Raw genomic sequence first — 20,948 nt, 5'->3', positions numbered from 1 at the left:
TAATTACTTAAATGTCTTGGTACTGCTCATGTATCACAAATGCCATTTTACACACACACACTCACATACACACACACACAAATTGTTGAGAATCTGTAAAGTTCTTAATTTCTAAGAGGTCTGATCATCTTATTCATATGAAGCCTCTAATATTTCCACTTCAAAAGAATCCATTATTTTTAAATTTCCCAGTATGACTTAAAAATTGGCAAAACATCAAATAGATACTGTCTTTACATTAACACAGGCAAATAGTTATCATCACCCACATCTGAATTATCTTATAAATAGGCCACAGTGTCTGAGATTTTCCCAGATGAACTCCTTCCAAAACCAAGAGCTTTTTAAATGTGATTCTTCCTATGAGGTATCACTGGTAAATATCTGAGAAGTGAGACAGACTGTGATATGACTGATTCATAATTTTGTGCTTCCTATTTATTTTAAAAAAATGCATTAGGTAGCATTTCATCAATGTTGAAAACAGTACCAATTTGAAAAATTTTTTTTTATTTTCCACACTTGAGTTATTAAATGCAATTTTTTAAAAAATAGCAAACATGCAGGCTGAATAAATATGACATGAATATTATTGAGTAATTTGGATAATTTAAATTTTTAAATATTTTATTTCCTCAGCCATGGTCATTTAACATATTTTAGACTTGACCTATTTCAGGTTGCGCATTCTGACTATTATGTTTGCTAAATAGATAGTTTTGTAAATAGTTTACATAGAACTTTTACTTTGAACATCTTCTTCCTCTCACCTATTTACTAATATCCAGAAAGTTATGAATATTTTCTATATTCATTCTATATTCTGCATTCATCTCTAATATTTCAGAGAAGTTGAAAATGGAAGAAAGAGAAAGAATTTTCCCCCTAAGATATTAGTCAGTGCTTACTTAATGCAAATTAGTGAACTATTTACTCACTGGAATCAAGAGAAATGGAAATCAGAACCATACTCTGATGTTGCCGATGATCTAGTTGGAAAGACAGCATATTTACATGAATAATGTACACAGAATGGTATACATACACAGCAAAGCAGTGTAAAACAAGATTGCAATCTATGTGCAAGAATCAACTTCTGATTCAAAGTGCTTCTTCCTAGTAGCCTGTAATGCACTGTCTCTAAAATTATTATTACAAGGTCAAATAGCCCTTTACAGAAAGTTAGCAATCCCTCCCACTGATGACAAACTTATACTAGAATCTAGTAACTGGTGAACTAACTGTAAACCAGATGGAAGTCGACTGAGAAAAATGTACTCATGTTTCAAAACATGGTTTGGCTTCATGAAATATCTTCTTGGTCTACAAAGAGCTTCAAACCTCTAAACACTTTACCATCCTGCTCATGACTCAGTGTACCAACTAGATAACCAGAATGGCATCTCTATTATTCAGGTGTAAGTAACTCAATGAGTAAGGAATAATAATAATTACCTCACAATTTCCTCTCTCTGAGACCAAAATCCAATTGTGTTCAGACTCTAGACAGGGGCTAAAATTTCCATATACAAGTAGTAATAAAAGGGGCACAAAGGGATCTTATATATTTAGCTTTATTAGAACTGAAGCTCTTTTAGTAACAAGCAGATCTATTACTGGATATTTAGACGTTCAATTCAAACATAGTTTGAACAGAGTAGCAGTAAAGACAGAATTTAGGAGCAGAGATTCCAGTCAGGTATCTGGATGACAGCTCTCCACCACTATGGAAGTTTTTATTCAACTTTCCTAGCATTAGTATTCTTCATCAATAGAGTGATTATAATAAAATATAAAGGTATTTTTAAAAATTAATAAAAAGTGGATGTAATGTATTTAATATAATATAGTGGTTGGAAGTTAAAAAGTATTCAAGTAAAGAGAAGTATAAGTGTTATTTTATTGCTATGAAAGTTGCTATTTTTAACACTATTACTAATGTAAAGGACTGTACAGGATCCAGAAGAAAAATGTCACAAAACCGATTTGCATTCACAATAGAATATAAGAAGAGGTAGGAAAGGACCAAAAAATCATAAGAAAAAAATAGAATAAAACGAATAGGTAACAAGGACACAGTTAAAGGTTACAAAAGAAGTCAAGGAGATGAAGGAGATAAAGTCAGGTCACAGGGATAATAAAACACAACTGCAGAATTGGAACCTGCCTTAGCAGAAATAAAGGGCACACTGAAACTACTAAAAGTCAAACCTATTATGTATAGAACGCTCTCAGACTTAAAGAAAAAACGAAAAAGTGAAACTAGATCTTCAATAAGGAAGATAATCACTAGCCAACATAATTCATATTCCAAGTGAGATGGAAAGCACTGAAGGGTTCCATCAAAGGAATGATATGATCTGACATTTTATTTGAGATTTATGCAGTGAATTAAATAATACATGAAGAATATACAATGATATATATACAAATTAAAGAATAATATTAGAACAGACATTCTTATTAAACAGTAACTTTAGCAGCAAAATATTGCCAGTATCATAGGATCTGACCATGTGCCATGTTAGATCTCTTTTCGTGTACATAAGAGGTAATCTTCAGAGAAAAGTGTTTTGTAGCTTTTCTTTTCACCACTTCACCTTTTCCCATTTCACCATCAAAGGATATCTATCCATTCATTAGCAATATAAAGTTTAGGTTTCCTTTTTAATGTCTACATAAATGGAATCAAACTATGTGTAGTTTTTGAGCCATGTATCTTTCACTCACTGTTTTTCAGATTTATCCACCTTGTTCCATGTGGCTTTGATTTGTTTCCATTGTTGTATGGTACTCAATTAGATCAATGGACCTCTATTTATTTATATATTCTACTGTTGATATATTCATGAACTAATATCAAGAATTTGTCTAGGGTATATACTTAGGGTAACAGACCCTTTTATAATAGGGACACATATATTTCATAACATATGAGAGTTCCCATTGCCCCATTTTCTCACCAAGGTATGATACATTCCAACCTTTAAAATTTTTGCCTAAGTAAGGTATATATTTTGATCATATTTTAGTTTTAATTTTCACTTCCCTAATAATGAATAAGTTCATTATTCTTTACTTAAAATATCAAACTGCCATCTTTTTATTTCTGAAATATTTATTTTTTAATTTATGTTCAATTAGCCAATATATAGTACATCATTAGTTTTTGATATAGTGTTCAATGATTATTTGTGTATAACACCCAGTGCTCATCACAACAGGAGCCTTCCTTAATACCTATCACCCAGTCACCCCCCCACCCTTCTGTAACCCTGTTTGTTTCCCAGCGTCCAGAGTCTCTCATGGTTTGTCTCCCTCTCTGATTTCTTCCCATTCAGTTTTTCCCTCCCTTCCCTATGGCCCTCTGCACTATTCCTTATGTTCCACATATGAGTGAAACCATATGATAACGTCTTTCTCTGCTTGACTTATTTCACTTAGCATAATCTCCTCCAGTTCTACCTATGTCAATGCAAATGGTAGGTGTTCATTTTTTCTGATGGCTGAGTAATATTCCATTGTATATACGAACCACATCTTCTTTATCTATTCATCTGTTAAAGGATGTCTCGGCTCCTTCCACAGTTTGGCTATTGTGGACATTGCTGCTATGAATATTGGGTTGCATGTGCCCCTTCTTTTCACTACATCTGTATCTTTGGGGTAAATATCTAGTAGTGCATTTGCTGGGTCATGGGGTAGCTCTATTTTTAACAACTTAAGGAAAATCCACACTGTTTTCCAGAGTGGCTGTACCAGCCTGCATTCCCATCAACAGTGTAAGAGTGTTCCCCTTTCTCCACATCTTCACCAACGTTTGTTGTTTCCTGTCTTGTTAATTTTTGCCATTCTAACGGGTGAAAGGTGGTATCTCATTGTGGTTTAGATTTATATTTCCCTAATGACTAGTAATGAGCATTTTTTCACATGTATGTTAGCCATTTATATGTCTTTGGAGAAGTATCTCATGTCTTCTGCCCATTTCTTGACTGGATTATTTGTTTTTTGGGTATTGAGTTTGATAAACTGTCATCTTTTATGATATATAGATATAGATATCGATGTAGATAGATATACACAGTCAAACTTTTCATCCATTTTCTACATTACCTTAACTTTTTCAAATAGATTGATAGGAACTACTTACATATTTACTCATCATTTGATTATGTGTATTGCCAGTATTCCTTTTAGCTGGTGGCTTGTCTTTCCACTTTCATTATGACTTGTATTTATTAAATCAACTATCTAGAAGTTTAATCTACATAAAGTAAAACACACTCATGTTAACCATAAAGTTTGACTAATTTTGCAAATGCAAATGGCTATGTAACAACCACAGACATTAAGATATAAAATATTTGCATTGCACCAAAAAGTGCTCAACTGCTTTTTTGCAGGAAATACCTTCCATCCTAGACACCATGCAACCCGAGATTCTCTGTATATGGATTTTCTTTGCCTTGATCTCCAAGAGAATTTTATTAGAAGTGATAAAAATAGGACTCTTGCTTTGTTGTTAATCTTAAGGAGAATGTTACAGTCCTTTACCATGGAGTATGAAGTTATGTGGAGTTTATGTATTTTTGGCATGAAGTTAGTCACCCTTTACTAGGTTGAAAAAGTTTCCTTCCATTCCTCATTTGCTAGGAGTTTATATTGCAGATGGGTAATAAATTTTGTCAAATACCTTTTCTGTATCAATACAGACTGGCATAAGGTTTTTTTCATTTTTTCCTTCCAAATATTAAAAATATTTTTGCTCTGTTGGGATAAAAGAACACTTTGTGAAAATTTAAAACCCTTTCCAGGTATTTCTGGATTCAATTAGCTAATATTTTGTTAAAGGTATTAGCATTTTTATCAACAAGACACATCAGTCTGTATTTTTATTTTGCTATAATGTTGTAGTTTAATTTTGATGTTGGAGTAGTGCAGGATGTACAAGTTGAGAAGTATTCCCTTTCAGTATATTCTGAAAGAATTTAAGAGGATTTGATTTGATTTTGTCCTTAAATGTTTGATAAAATTTACCAATGAAATCATCTTTTTGGATTTTTCCTCGTGGCAAGGGTATTAATTATCAATTCAATTTAATTGACATAAAACTATTCAAATTTTAAAGCCATCAACTTTCCTCTAAAGTTTAGTGGCATCCAACAAATTCTGATATGCTGGCCATTATCTCTAAATATTTCTACCCCATTCTTCTCTCTAGAACTACAACTGCATATGTGACTTTGACAGCTCTTAGGTGTCATATGTTAGTTTTTCTCCCCACTGTTTTTTCCCTTCATGTTTCAGGTAGGATAATTTCTCTTGACCTATCTACAATTTCACTGATAATTTTCACTGATAATTTCACTGATAATTTTCCTATGTTCAATTTGCTGATGTGCCCACTGAAGGAATTCAGCTCTAATATCACATATATTTTTATATTTCTATCATTTAAATTTGCTTTTCGGTATAGTTTCCATCTCTGTGTTGAAGTCCCCCCTTCCGATCATGCATGTTGTCTATATTTTCTACTAGATCCTGTAACATGTTATTTATAGTTATTTTAAAGTCCTTGTCTCATTATTCCAACAAATATCCAGATTTGTCAATTGTTTCATCTACTAACAATGGGTTATTGTAACTTGCTTTTTTATACAAATTGTAATTTTTGATTGAATGCTAAATATCACATGGAGAATAGTAGAGAATGAGGTAAATTGAATTCACACCTGGAAATGGGCAATGTTCTTTATTTATGCTATTACTACACACTATTGTAGTCAAGATTGTGCTTTGTGTTTCGTTGTTGCTATCATTACCGTAGGGTATTTCACACTTCATATTCCTTAAAATAGAGGTTAGCTACTATTACTTGTAATTACAGTGGGGCTTGTGCTGCCAGAATTCTTTCCTCGGTATTCTTACTTCACTTTGAGCTTTCAGCAGCCCCTGCTCACCTATGCAGAGATAGTCCCTCTCAACACTCTTTTTTTTTTTTTTTAAAGATTTTATTTATTTATTTGACAGAGAGAGATTACAAGTAGGCAGAGAGGCAGGCAGAGAGAGAGAGAGGAGGAAGCAGGCTCCCTGCTGAGCAGAGAGCCTGATGCGGGACTCGATCCCAGGACCCTGAGATCATGACCTGAGCCGAAGACAGCGGCTTAACCCACTGAGCCACCCAGGCACCCATCCTCTCAACACTCTTGTCTCTCCCCCAGCACTACTCTGCTCTTTGTTTATTATTCTAAATAGACTCATCTTCTGTAGTAAGGTAAAGGGAGATCTATGTTGAATGATCAGTCACAGCCATAGGCAGACTGTGTTCTATAGTCTCAAGATTGGAACTTTCTGAGAATCCCTGCCCCTCCACATGGCAGCCAATCTGTGCCTTATATCTGTAGTTACTCTTATACAGAAGATGATTTTCTGACACTTGTACCTGGCTTCTGATTGATATCCATGCAGGATCCTTGACTCAAGACAGAGTATCCTTCCCCTTCCCCCTGGGCCAAAGGTTTTTGCTTTGATCTTTCTGTCACTGGCAAAGGATCTTCTGCTATATCTACCTCTCACCCACGGGGAGACTGCTTTGCTTTCTCTCCCTTTCCCCACAAAGTAAGATTTGTGTGCCTGGGATCAGGGTGACAGAGAGTGTTCTACCCCTCTGAGTACTATAATTTTCCTAGTATTACCAACCAGCAGCATAATGCTTTTGCTTCTTGTTAGAGAAGGCTCCACAGAAGTAGACAGGCCTTTGTGCCTGTCTCCCAGAAACAGCTGATCATCTGGTACATACTAGACCACTAACTGGTCCTTCATTTTCCTGAACAATATTTTCCCTGAACAACTGGTAAGCATCCATGGAAAATAGCTTAAATAATGATTGTAAACTTTCATTATGTCTTAGACTTCCAGATATTCCAACTTGACTGGCCCTTTAAGAACTTATTATAATTTTAGTTAATTTATTCTTACCCTCTTATATAGTGGTCACCTCTTTCTCCTGTGCTCTGCTAAAGGTCAAAGACTTTATATGCTCCATCTCTCTTGGGAGGGGCCTATCACTCTTTGGAATCTAGTATATTTGGTCACTTGTGACCTCAAATCTCGAGTGAAGTCAGGAAAAAATATTATTCTGTATATTATCTGCCTTTTTTCATTGCAAAGGTGTGACCAAATATCTATATTTTAAGCTGAAATGGAACTCCAAAGAATATTTTTAAAAGATTTTATTTTTAAGTAATCTCTACACCCAACATGGGTCTCAAGCCCACAACCCTGAGATCAAGAGTCACATGCTTTACTGACTGAGCCAGCCAGGCACCCCTCCAGGGACTATTTTTAATCTTTGAGGAACAAACAATTTATAATAGCAATAACTAGTTCATCTGGAACAAAAATAATTCTAACTTCTCAATTTGTCTCCAAACTCATTAACTGAATTTGGCAATTTTCAGCGAGTGAATATAAATAGAAATTCATTAAGGTTTATATAAAACTTGGAAAATGGCAAGCTCTTACATGGCTGTTCCTTTGGTCTTCATCACAGCTAAATAACAGTGGGGAGGGAAGGATATGTTGTTTTGTCTTCCAGAAAAATGCAGAGGAGAAAAGTTGTCACCAATCTTCTCCAATGTTCAAAATACTTTTAGGATATGCTTAATATCTAAAGTATTAAAATGCTGTTCCTCAGAATTTATGATATATCAAGTATTTCCTAAGGCAGACTTGGAATACAGCATATAAAATAAGAAAAGTGCATTATTGTCAGTTTTCACTAACCCAAAGGGTCACAAAGATTACCCAAAGGGTAGTCCAGTTCAAATCCTATATAAATGCAAAATCTCTTGACATTCCTGACTGTCTGCATACCCTTAATGTGGAGGAACTCTCTATCAACAGGATAGTCTCAAATTTTGAACAAATACTTTTTACAAAGATTTTCCTCATACGGAGTCAAAATACGTATTTATAAAGTTTGCAACCATTTGTTCTAATTTGTCATTCCAGAGCTGCTTACAGTAAATGTTATCACCTTTTCACTTAAACAGACTTCAAATATGTGGAAATAGTCCTCATGTTTCCTTTTTCTTCTTTTTCTTCCAAGCTAAAGATTCCTAGTACCATCAACTACCTTTACTTTATGTCCATTAAACTATAGTCTTCTGGCTTAGGACTCAGCATTGTGTGCTCCATCTGTGACCCCAAACTCCTTTCTCCATCAACCTAAATATTAGGTGTTCTGAAATGTTACATACCCAGCATTCGATTTTTCTTTCCTCCACAGTCTCTATTTAAACAGACATATCCAAATTCCTGGCCAGGTGTCACCTCTATGAAAACTATGCTCAACCACTAATACATGTTTCATAGTTATAGAATCTCTCGTATGGTGCATCAGCCATCATAGGATTTGTAAATTTCAGGCTGATTATTCTCCTTCTACGAGGTTGTGTGTGTGTGCATGTGTGCGCACATGTGCACACATGCACACACACATCCCTATGTGTACGTATTAAGGGAAACTCCATGGTTTTGGAGTTTAGAAAATGTTTCCATACAGCAGTTTTGCATTTGCTTCTGCTGGGTCCAAAATAGTCACTAAATCCTGGCACAATTTTTTGACATAAATCCATACTTCACAGTTAAACATACAATTTTTTCAGGTATTCATTTTCCTCACTCAAAGCTCCTGGAAAGAGAAAGTCTTCCTCAAAATCTCTCTTGGTCGTTAGGGACTGTTTTTCTTCTCCCACCTTTTACAAGTGACAGCCTCTCCAGTGTCAGGAGCTTATTCTGAGATTTCAGCTCCAGATCTGGCCTTTCCCATCTTCCTCTTACTGGTTTAGGTCTAAAATCTCAGCATTTGTCACATCGTGAGCAGTAAAATACCATTCTCTAAGTCTGAGGGCCTAAATCTAATCTGGTATTTCCCTCAGGCCATTTAGCATCAATGTTGAAGACACTGCTCTGGCTTTAAGTTCCCTCGTTAAATTTCTGTCACCCAGAAATTTATCCTATCTTTGTTTTGGGCTAAGTCATATACTTACACATTTTTCTTATAGTTTAACTAGTGTTTATATGAGCATGTGTTCTCTGTGTGCACGCGCTCGCACGTGTGTGTGTGTGTGTGTGTGTGTTCTCAATTCAACAGCTGGCAGAGCTAGAATCGCACTGCATTTCCCAATAGCTAAAGGATGTGTGTGCTTGGTTGTCGCTGTGGAAGGTCAAGCTCTTCGTATCAAAAACCACATTCATCATAATCTCATCAAAAATCTTCCCAATATTTGTTGCCATAATTAATGGGACCCTATCTTCTTAGTTTCCCAAGCACAAACTTTCTGTTGATCCACACATTCAATTAATCATCAAGTTAATTCTACTATTGGAACATTTCATTTAACATATTCTAGCAATCTCAGCAATTCAGGAATTTAATGAATATAATATTTATCTTTCAGAATTTGAGGAAGATTAAATAAGATAAATAGATCAGATATGAAGCACTTCAAGACTAGAGTTAAGAGAGTGTAAATTAGCTACTGACTGACCCAAGTCAACTCTGCATTTGCATTTTAATTAGTAATTTTTAAAAATTTCCACAAATTAATATCACATATCTACTTTGAATGTATGAATGAAAACTAAACATAGCACCTAGTACATGCCCTTCTCATAGTTTTTATTATCTTTTGGTTTTTATTTTATTGGTTATGTGGAGATGTACAGTATCTGATTTCTCATATAAACTGAAAAATTCGTGTGAATGAATAAAAATCGAAAATGAATTAATTAGCCAAAATGTAACCTTTATTCTCTGCCAGGCACTTTTTCATATTTTATCTTATTTAACCATTATAGCAACCCTGTAATTAATTATTATTTTTCCAATTTTACAGAAGAGAAAAGTTACATCCACAAAAGTTAAATAATTGATAATAGTTACAGGTACAAATGGAGCAGAACCAGGATTTTTAACATAGATAACCTTACTGTAAAGCTGAAAACAAAGTGACTAAACTGTTTGGAATGAGTATATTAATATACCAATAGTTGGGTTGTTCTTCTTTGGGAAACTCTAACTTCAAGCCCAGTCTCAAATGTGGTACCCAGAACTAAACTCCCATTCAGCTTATACACATGGAAAATGTGGTGGGGATTAACTTTACAGTTATGAAGAATATATGGTTTTCAATAATTTAATAATGAAGTAGATCTCTGTCAGTCATGTGACAGTGTTGACTCAAATTGAGTTCACACACAAATAAAATGACTGACTTTTTTCATATGAACTATTCATAAATTTTTCTTCTCCATGTTATGACTGAGTAGTTGTGTTTTCTTCACCTGGAAAAGACTTAAGATGTATTCCAATTAAATTGCATCTTCTTATTTTTCATCCATAGCAAAATGTAGATGATATTATTGAAGAAGTGAAAAATATATGCAGTGTTCTGGGGTGTGTGGAGACCAAACAAATTACAGATGCTGTAAATGAACTAAATCTAATTCTTCAGAGAGAAACAGAGGTAAATACACTCACTTATTGGACAGTAATTCTTTAACACCTGAGTTCAATAATTAATTAATGAGAGTGAAAGAAAAAAAGAAGAGTGAAAGAATTTTGAGTAAGTACTGTGTGTCTGTGTGTCTGTGTGTATGTGTGTGCACATATGCATTTCAATCATTTGGGGCTAATGGAAACTTGATTCTATTATACCAAAAGGATTTAATTAAATTAAAAGAAATTTCTTACACATTTGAAGTTTGTAACTGCGATATATCTTCCAAGTGAGATTGAAGTTAATCCTACCATCCTACCAAGAGGAATATGCCTATATAATAACATTTATAGGCAAGTGTTTTATAGACTATTAATGGCTCTCATATGCACCAGGATATGCAGGGCTAAGTATCCATGCTTACATGGACAAGCACACATATAGAAAAGAAAAGACCAATTTTTGCGCTATCTTTTGCTGAATTTGCAATGCCCATTGCTCATATGATCCCACGTTATCAAATAACACCCTTTATTCTACTGTTTAAAAATCATCATGTGACTTTTTTTTAAAATCTCAGAAATCTGACATAGAATTACATGTGTGATTATTACCCAAGAAAAAGGTTAGGAAATCTGGTCACAATAAATCCATTCAATCTTGTTATTAGTTTAGCAAATGATGAAGCAGAAAGATATGATGATGATAAACTACTACTTGAGAGTGCATTGCAATAATAAAATAGTTTCATTTATTTATTATTGCATTTTTATTTTATTTCAACTTATCCTCATATCAATGCCATAAAGTTGTTATTTTAATGTTAATTTTTTTATTAAAATCTGATGCTTAGAATGCTTGTGTACAGAGGATTAATAAGTGTCAAAACAGAGATTTGAACTCAGGCCTCTTCCTCAATATATGTGAAACTTCACAACAGAAAGTGATTACATGCATTCCTTATCTGCATGGAAGGGAACAGCACAGACTACCTTGAATACGCCAATGTTCTTCTGTAAAATTGGAACAATAATAATTAATTATAGGGTTGCTATAATGATTAAGTAAGATAAAATAAGAAAAGGTGCCTGACAGCCTCTTCCTCAATATATACATGAAACTTCATTACAGAGAGTGATACATGAAAAGGAACAGCAAAGGCTACCTTTAATATGTCAGCCTTGAAATTTCAAAAAGATTGATTTAGAAAGTGGACAATTGTATTAGTATATATAAATCGTCATCATTGTTCCAAATAGATGACTATGGAAAAAAATCAGTAATTTCTTAATGTTGGGTTTTGTATGTCTTATTTTAATTAGCACTTGTTTTTGTAATTAGAGAGCAATAATGAATATGGAAATTTAAATACCTTATTTGCATTACATAGGGACAGTGGTGATTCAGGAGTAGTGGAATCATCCTACCAAAAGATTTTCCAGATAAACATCCATTAAAAGCTAAAATCCCAAAGCAAAGAAGAAATCAAAATTTAAACAATATAATCAAATAAATATAAAAAGTTTATTTCATGAAAGTAATAACTGTTTATTACATTTTTCTTAATGGGAAAATATCTACTCATATCTTCCAATTATAGAAGAAAATGAAATAACTACATAGTCTCTAAAGCTGTTTTTATATGTACATATTAATATCCATGTTATTTTCAAATAATAAGGTTAAAAAATTTGAAGTGATCATATTTATTCTGGTCATTTTTTTTATTCTGTGTCAGAGTGGGAAAATTATACATAGTCTTAAAAAACCCATCATCAGTATGTTGTGAATATAAGTCTTTTGATGAACTCAAAAACTTAAGAATTTTATGATACTAAGAAGAGCTTTCCAATAGCTAAAGTTAAGTCAGGATAACAAGGTAGTGAGAGTTAACCTTCAACAAGCAACTAGTTTCTCTTAGATGATCACATCTGGGAGACTTCCTAAGTGTCTAGAGCTGATGATAAAACACAAAGGGTTGAAGGTCATGCGAATATGATTTGCACTCAGTAAGTTTTTAGCTGAACATCCTTAGGAAAATTAATTCATATCTTTGAGTTTCAGCTTTTCTCAAAAATTGCATGCATGCATGCATGCATAAAAAAATAGACAATAGATACACAGAGAGATAACAGAATTTTCAGGGTTTCTATGAGCATTACAAATAATGTTAATAAAGGTCCAGATGATAGTGTTTCTTGCATGAGTCATATTAATTACTGGAGGTAGTGGGGATGCTGCTGGTAGTAGTTTTTGAGACTCCTCCCCATGTAGCCAACATGAAGGTTTTAATTTGCACAAACACCACTTAAGTCCTCATTTTCTCACAATCACTGATTATAGTAAGCTTCATGACAGATATGAGCCTTTGCCAGAAGAGGAGACCACATGCATGAATGTGAACACATGACTTTCTATCTGTTAAGATCACTTGGTTGTGCTTCAATTTTATGTCCAGCTCTCAGTGAATCAGTACACTGAATCAGTACTAACAACAGATCAAAGAATGAGGGAAATCAAATTTTAGGATAAAGCACTTTAATGCTATTAAAATATTACTAGATACAAAAAGTTTTATCTTTAAAACATTCATTTTTCTGAAACTCCCTAAAAGAACAAAAATAACAATTTTCTCAGGAATATCAAGCCTTCAGTATAGCTGAAGACAAAAGAATCCTTTAAAGAGAAATTGAATATTTCCTAGGAAAGCTATGAACAATTATAATTCTCAAAAAAAAAGCTCATATTCACATTTCACATCTCTTATATACATATGAGCACTAAATTATTGTGATTATTGACACATAAAAATAGAGTTGGCAATCACAAATTTTTTTTAAGATTTTTATTTTTTTTTTAATATAATTTTTTATTTTTTATAAACATATATTTTTATCCCCAGGCGTACAGGTCTGTGAATCACCAGGTTTACACACTTCACAGCACTCACCAAAGCACATACCCTCCCCAATGTCCATAATACCACCCCCTTCTCCCAAACCCCCTCCCCCCAGCAACCCTCAGTTTGTTTTATGAGATTAAGAGTCACTTATGGTTTGTCTCCCTCCCAATCCCATCTTCTTTCATTTATTCTTCTCGTACCCACTTAAGCCCTCATGTTGCAACACCACTTCCTCATATCAGGGAGATCATATGATAGTTGTCTTTCTCCGCCTGACTTATTTCGCTAATATAAGTCACAAATTTTCTTCATATATGTCAACGGCAAAAAATAGTTTAATACCCCTTAATAAGCAGATTCTTATTTTGAGCACACTTTAAAAGTTCACTTATTCTATATCACCTTCATTCAAACGTTTTGTTCTTCTCTTTCTCCAACCTAACCATGAACCCACCTCTGTAAGAATGTTGATACAAATAGTAAGTACATTTTTCAGAATTTGCATAGTAACCAACTGCAGTTAACAATGCCAAAGTATCTCAGTGTGTCTACCCACCACAAACTAAGATTAAAGAAATACTGAGAAAAGTGAATCTTCTGCCAACAAACTCAAATTTGAGAAACTTTCCTTTTCCTTGGCTGAATTTTTTGGTCAACTTCCAAGAGACTATTTCCTGCCATACAGAGAAGTAATTAGGTATTTATTAAATGGAAGTTTTGGCAAGATGATGAATTATATCACAAGTGCAGTTATACTCTTGCTCATGCTCTCAGCATTGGAAACAATTTTCAATCCTTCAAAATTATGTTCCAGAATCTCACATAATATATTTCCATTACATGTTCACACAATAAATGAAACAAAGCGAAAAATATGGTCTTACACATTGTGCTGTAGGTGGATGTCATGGTGATTTTAAAATACAAGTTTATATTTCTGAATAAATTGAATCCCAGTTAAGTCAGGCTAACATCTTTAATAGTCTCACCCACATGGATGGGGTGAAGATCTTATGTATTGTTATTAAGCCTAGTGGTTGAAACCATGCTCCAGTGAAATATTATACCTAAAAGTAATGCTTCTGGAAAACACCTGAAGAATGCTTTTAAGTTGAAAAGCCATATATTCATATTAAATTACATTTTAAACATGACAGAAGTGTTTTCTCTCTAAAGGAATATTGTAGCAAGTTCTTTGTTACAAGAAAACAATTATTCCCTTGAGAAATCGGGCTTTCATATATTTAAAACAAACTTGTGAACCAAAATTTTAAAAAAATTAGCATTAATTACAGTGGATCATATTAGAAAATGTGTTTGCTTTTGGACTGAAACCTTATTTTTAGTGAATCTGTGAATCACCTTATATAGTTTTCGTGATAATGAATTTACCATCAGCAAATCCTAAACCACCGAAATAATTCTAGGCCTCCAACAAATATAAATGCAAGTAAACAAACAAGCAAATAAATAAATTAAAACCATACTAATGGATGTGAACTAAACTGACAACAAAAAATAAAATTTCAGATAGTATTTTTTTTTTAATTTATGATTTGGTCACAAGTGTTTTACTATCAGTTTTTTAAAAATCCCTAAAAATAAATAAAGAAATGAAACTGTATCATGAGTCTATATAATTTTGCCCCCTTCCATCCAGCCCTCTTTTCACTGCAGTCCAAAGCTTGCAACTGAATAACTGCTAATAAGAAGAACTGGACACACTAAGCAGATAATTAAAATGCACTTTTTTCAAAAAATCATTCACTGCTGTGGAAGGGGAATGGAAGTTAGTCAACATATAGAGAGCTGTTCTAACAACACTAAATATGCATAACTTATTTTAAAAATTTCCAGTCATAAAAATCCAGATTGTTTATTAAAACATTCAGAAGGCTTTTCTTTCATCTTACAATTTAGCTTCCTTCTATTTATTATCAGTTTGATTGTTTTGTGAATTTGTTTTCTTAAATAACAATTGTATCTTCATTTATTTTTCTTTTCAGAATTTTCATGAAAATTCAGAGACTTCAGCAAAAGGTAAAATATACATGTACCCACATTAAAAAAAAAAGTTACAGAATCCAAGATAATTCATTTTCAATTTTTCATCCAAATATCAAGGTAACACACAGAAATATTTTTTGAAGTGAAAATGCTTGGCTAAAACTCTTTACTGATGGAAATGATTATTCTACAAGTGAATAAAAATCCACTCTCTAAACTTGTAGCCTGACATTTTTAAGAAATGGGAAAAGTCAAGAGATCTATAAAAATGAAAGGAATACTGAAAATATTCTTAAAACTATTCCAAGTAACTATGAAATTTTATTTAGCTAATTATATTTTAATGTAAGAGAGTCAGAAAAGTAGCAGATGTCTTTCTTCAAAGTCACTAATTTCAGATTTAAAGTCAAACTCTATTTGAAAGACCAATCTAGCATAATATGTAGGAGGATTAGGTTCTGGAATAATTAGTGTTCACAGAGACTCTGAGCCTATAAAACTGCAAGCCACAGGAGGATTTTGCCTCTACAGAAAATAGTGGGTGAGTGATAGTGTGGTGTAGAGCTAGGGACCCAGCTGGAGGTATGCTTTTATGGAATTGTACCTCTCTTCATTTCTTTTAGGAATGCTGGAATAAAAATCCCTTCAGCCCATACTCTTCAGGGGTTGAGGTATAAGATCCCACAAAACTGTGTAGGAATGTTCCCAAAGGTTTATACTCATGCTAAATCATAACAGATTCTAAATAATATATTTTAATCAAATATATATAGTCACTGTTTCTCAATACTGTTTCTCAATTTTATGATACTATAACTCTTTCCCCAGAGTAAAATCAGGTGTGACAAACATTATAACTCCTTATTTCACCACCAAGCCCAGTATATTGAGTCTCTAGCACATTTCACATACTTCCAGTAGTAAAGCATAATGCAAAAGCACACATCACTAAACTACCACAAAAAAGGAAATTATAACCAAGAACTGTATTTCTGTACAAGAAGTCAAGTACAAGAGTTTGAATAATTATCCAAATAATTAAAATTTCCCAAAATATATGCTGGGGCTTGAATTAATAAGATCTCTGACCCAACCTTATGATTTATTTTAGATGTGTATTCATTTGCACAAGATTGGAAATTATTAACTAGAAGTTTGCACTTCCTGCTTCAGAGTACCAAACAGCACAATGTGGGAACTGGGAAATACGTTTCTATAAATTTATAATTCCCAGCCTTTGTTGTTCAGGAGAATCCCTGTTGGTAGGCCTCTAGAGTTGGATGAGTCCTCTTTTTAAAAACGATTTTTACGCTACTTTACTCTTGTTTTATTAATTGCTACTGCTGATTTCTCAGAGAATTTTAATTAGAGCTCTTTCATGCTGCTTGTCCTCTCCGACTGTTTTAACAAAGGACGCCACTTTAAGTAAAATTTGGCCATCTTAAAAATTTTGTACAAATTTATGAATAACTAAGTGAATGATAGCATGTGTTGAACAACAACAACAAAAATGTTTAATTGTGGACAGACCTACTGAGGGGCAGGATGTGGGAAGAAGCTTCATGCTGAAAAGTCCTGTTGTTTGAGTAGCCAAAATGCTATTGGAACAGGGCAGACTAACAGAGGAAAAAGCTGGCTCTTTGTATTATTTTCTTTGGAAAACAGCTAGAAAATACAAGCAATTTATGCTTCAGGAACAACTTGATGGGGCACCTGGGTGGCTCAGTCTTAAATGCCTGCCTAGCTGAGGTAATGATCCTGGGATCCGGCCCCTCATCAGGGTCCCTGCTCAGCGGGAAGCCTGCTTCTCCTTCTCTCACCTGCCCTGCTTGTGTTCCCTCTCTCACTGTGTCTCTCTCTGTTAAACACACAAATAAAATCTAAAAACAAAAAACAAACAAAAGAAACAACTTGATGAGGAAGTGCATGTGTTTGAAAAAACAGTACTACCGCCTGACTTGGCTGGGCACGCATCGAATCACACCAAATCACAGACGTTTTTTAAGAAGGAAATTTCTGAAGATCTGCTTACTCATTCTCTCAATGACCCCTCCCTCAGCTGCCTGCAGGTTCGGTCACAGGTCACAGTGTTCCTCTCCGTGTAGTTGCGAGCGCCCCAAGCAGACCCGGAAGTGCACCGTGCCGCCGCCACTGTGGGCGGGGCCTTGTGCCGCAGGGGTGTCTGGGATCCCATCTGGGACACAGAACAAGGTTCTGATCAACATATGGGCGGGGCTGTGTGCCATAGGGGTGTCTGGGACCACATCTGGGATGGATGAGGACAAGGTCCTGATCAACATGTGGAAGCAGAACCTGGAGTCTGGAGAAGAACGGGGGCTCCCAGGCTGGACCACTACAAAGCAAGACGGTGCAGCCCATCTTCCCAGTACCACATGGAAGCCTCCTCGCGAGAGGGTTTCCCTACCGACTCCCCTCGGTGGCAGAAGGGCTGAGCTAAAGGGTGTCCGACTTGCAAGCTTGGCGTTGAGGCCTAGTGAAATCGAGCGCTCCTCCAAGACCGAGGCAACAGAAACCACGACATCATCTGCAGACACGTGTCAGGGGCTGCAAAGTTAGCACAGACTTGCGGAGGGAAGGCGCCCCCATTGAGCCTAAGGAGCCCGTCTCAGTGGAAGCCAGAGACTGAAGGTATTAGGAAGACAGAGCCCGAAGGGAGGTGTCTTCCCAAACCATGCCCCCAGCAGACGCCAGGTGGCAGAACAGTTCTTCTGCAGTGTTTCGCAAGCTGGTGTGTCTGGCGCCGCGATTCCTCCCCTGGGCTGGCTCCGGGAGGCTCCGCCTCATCCCGGACAGCCGCTGCATTATCCACTCGATGGTCCCACCCACTGGCCATGTAACGCTCAGGACCCTCGGGGAGACAGGGTTCAGGCCTCCTGACAAGATCTTCTGCTCTGGAGAGGGGCCTCGAGGCTTCGCTCTCCTCCGCCCTGTGCCTAGCTCAGTGGATGCCACTATGGGTCCTCTCCACAGGCTAAGCTGTGGTTCGGTGGCATTTCTCCAGGACGAAGTGGCAAAAAAGCAGAAATATCTAAAATGTGGCATTTCAGCATGTTCTTCTGGCCGAGGATGGGAAAGGATGGCTTTCAGATCAGATCGGCCTGATTTCTTTCTCAGGGTTTTCTGCTTTACACGTGTCTACCAGAATGAACCCATAGGATTTAAGGCCTGTTGCCAGGACTGGACGAAGCCTGACAGAGGCTGTGTGAGGACAACAAACGGATGCACACCGAGGGGTCTTTGACCATGACCACAGCTAGCTGTGCCAACCCTCCGGAGAGTCCTTCAGCCAAGGCCGTCAGGAATGAGGGACTACGAGGAGGGCACCAGAGCTTCCATTAACAGCTTATTTCACTTCGTACCGTCTTTTCATTTCCTAAACCCTTTAATCGCTTAAATATTTGTCAAAGATATTCCTGATCTGGCTTAAAAAATAATGTTCGAGCTTTTGTATTTGACTTTACTCATTTAACTTTTGAATCACTACTACACTGGAATATTAAAAAACAATCACGGGGCGCCTGGGTGGCTCAAAGCGTTAAGCCTCTGCCTTCAGCTCAGGTCATGATCCCAGGGTCCTGGAATCGAACCCCGCATCGGGCTCTCTGCTCAGCAGGGAGCCTGCTTCCCATTCCCCCTCTGCCTGCCTTTCTGCCTACTTGTGATTTCTCTGTCAAAAAAAAAAAATCACAAGTCATGAGCATATTAATGTATGTGCATATTAATGCATACAAAATGTCAGTAATGAGAATTATTCACTGGCCCCATTAAGAAGTCCGACACTGAGGTCCACCCATGGGATAAGGTTAGTCATCCTTATAAGCTTCTTCATTGTAATGTGTCATCTTTCCTGATTTTGATTTCTAAGTTCATAACCTGTACTACCTGGTCCATTGCATCAGTCTTTTCTTGCGTACTCTGTTTTTCCAGGAAAGAGTTTATTGGGAAAACAAAAGCCAGGAAAATTTACCTTAAATTCAGTGGTTAGTCTTTTCATGTGGTTTAGGATAAATTGGTATGCCTTTATCTAGTACATACTTGGAACTATTACCCCTTGTCCTTAGTCATTTTTTTTTTCATTTTTCTTCCTTTGTGACAAGTCACTTTTATGAATAATCCATAAACCTCTCTTAAATAACTAATAGTAAAAGTTAAATAAAGCTTTGATTTTGAAGAGATTTAGTAAGCATCTTAAATCTTTCATTTCAGGCTTATTTCAGATCCCAGCCAGGTAGTATTACTGTTCTCTTTTCACAGCAGGGCAATGTATATGATTAGTGTTCAGTTAATGGTTAACATCATAGCACAGTAAATGTATTATGATTAATTTTTAGATGGGATTTGTTTGAAGTACTTACAAGTCATGTAGAAAAGCTGTTCATTGTCTGAAATTAATTCTAAAGAAATCATAAACTAAAACAAAAAATATTGCAAATTATAGAATGCCAAATTAATAATCCAAAACTCTGATTTATGATTAAAGTCCATGCTTCCAAGATTTCTGGAACTGAAGATATGAAAGCTTATTGATTATCTACACTACTATCAGCTAATTCAGGCTGCATATAGAGGCACAGATGGCTAATTGGCTTCAGTTGGTGGATGGTCATTTTAATTAAATTTTATTTAAAATTTATCATAAGAAATTTCAAAGCTATAATTGGTGGCTTATAGTAAGTATAGTCCTTCAAAGATGACCTGATTTCTATCCTTTTTTTCTGCCCCCTTAGGCTTGATAGAGAAAGTGACAAATGAACTATCCAGGTCAATCTACCAGCTTATCAATGCCTATTGCTACAGCTTTTATGCAGATTTCCAGCCTCTAAAGGTACCTGATGAGATTTCCTATGTAAATCCTGGGCTCCATTCCCACCTTAGCTTCACAGTGTATGCAGTTCACAACATTCCAGAGATTTGGGTGCACAGGTAAGTGGTGGTAAGTTTTTCATAAAAAGGTGACTTTTTACTTCGTTTCTAATTGGAGTTTAATTTGTTCTTATTTGCAGGAGCAAATATTCCATAAAAATTTTGAAATTTAATCAGGATAGATTTATCTTAAAACCGTTTTTAAGAACTTCATTCCCAAATGCACATTCCATTTCCCTCAGTCTTTTACCATTCTTCATATTAAAAAATGCTGCATATTGCCAGTATATCATTAGGGAAACAGAGACTGCTCATTCTATTTAGTGATTGTCCTAATTTTTTTTAACATTTGAGTTTAAATGACTAATGCTAATTAATAGAACTGAGAGAGAGAGAGAGAAAGAGAGAGCACACACAGGAAGTAGTCACTCTGATATCTATGAAGTTATGAGCGGTAGATATTTTGTGAAATTAGTACCTTGATAAAGGGAGAATTAGCCAAGAGTTATTTGAGTTACAATGGAAATTAACCACAAGTATGCATGGAGAAGCATTGCTAGATTTTAGGTTGGCTCTATTATATAGTATTTTTTAAATAACATCATTAGACTAATATTATGACCACTATTTGAAATTCCTTATAGATTAAA

General features: G+C 35.3%; 1 protein-coding gene across 2 annotated transcripts in view; it reads left to right on the top strand.

Moving 5' to 3' along the window:
* Window positions 1-20,948, top strand: part of PIK3C2G (phosphatidylinositol-4-phosphate 3-kinase catalytic subunit type 2 gamma) — a 354,996-nt gene that overhangs the window by 74,327 nt on the left and 259,721 nt on the right. For both annotated transcript variants that reach the window (XM_004755743.3, XM_004755744.3), the window contains exons 9-11: window positions 10,410-10,532; window positions 15,414-15,447; window positions 20,163-20,358. In XM_004755743.3, coding sequence (XP_004755800.1) covers window positions 10,410-10,532; window positions 15,414-15,447; window positions 20,163-20,358 — 353 coding nt within the window. The remainder of the gene's footprint in view (window positions 1-10,409; window positions 10,533-15,413; window positions 15,448-20,162; window positions 20,359-20,948) is intronic.

The sequence above is a fragment of the Mustela putorius genome, unplaced genomic scaffold (assembly GCF_011764305.1).
Source record: "Mustela putorius furo isolate JIRA1106 unplaced genomic scaffold, ASM1176430v1.1 tig00537227_pilon_pilon_pilon, whole genome shotgun sequence".
NCBI classification, from domain to species: domain Eukaryota; kingdom Metazoa; phylum Chordata; class Mammalia; order Carnivora; family Mustelidae; genus Mustela; species Mustela putorius.
This window is presented reverse-complemented; position numbering and strand designations above follow the sequence as displayed.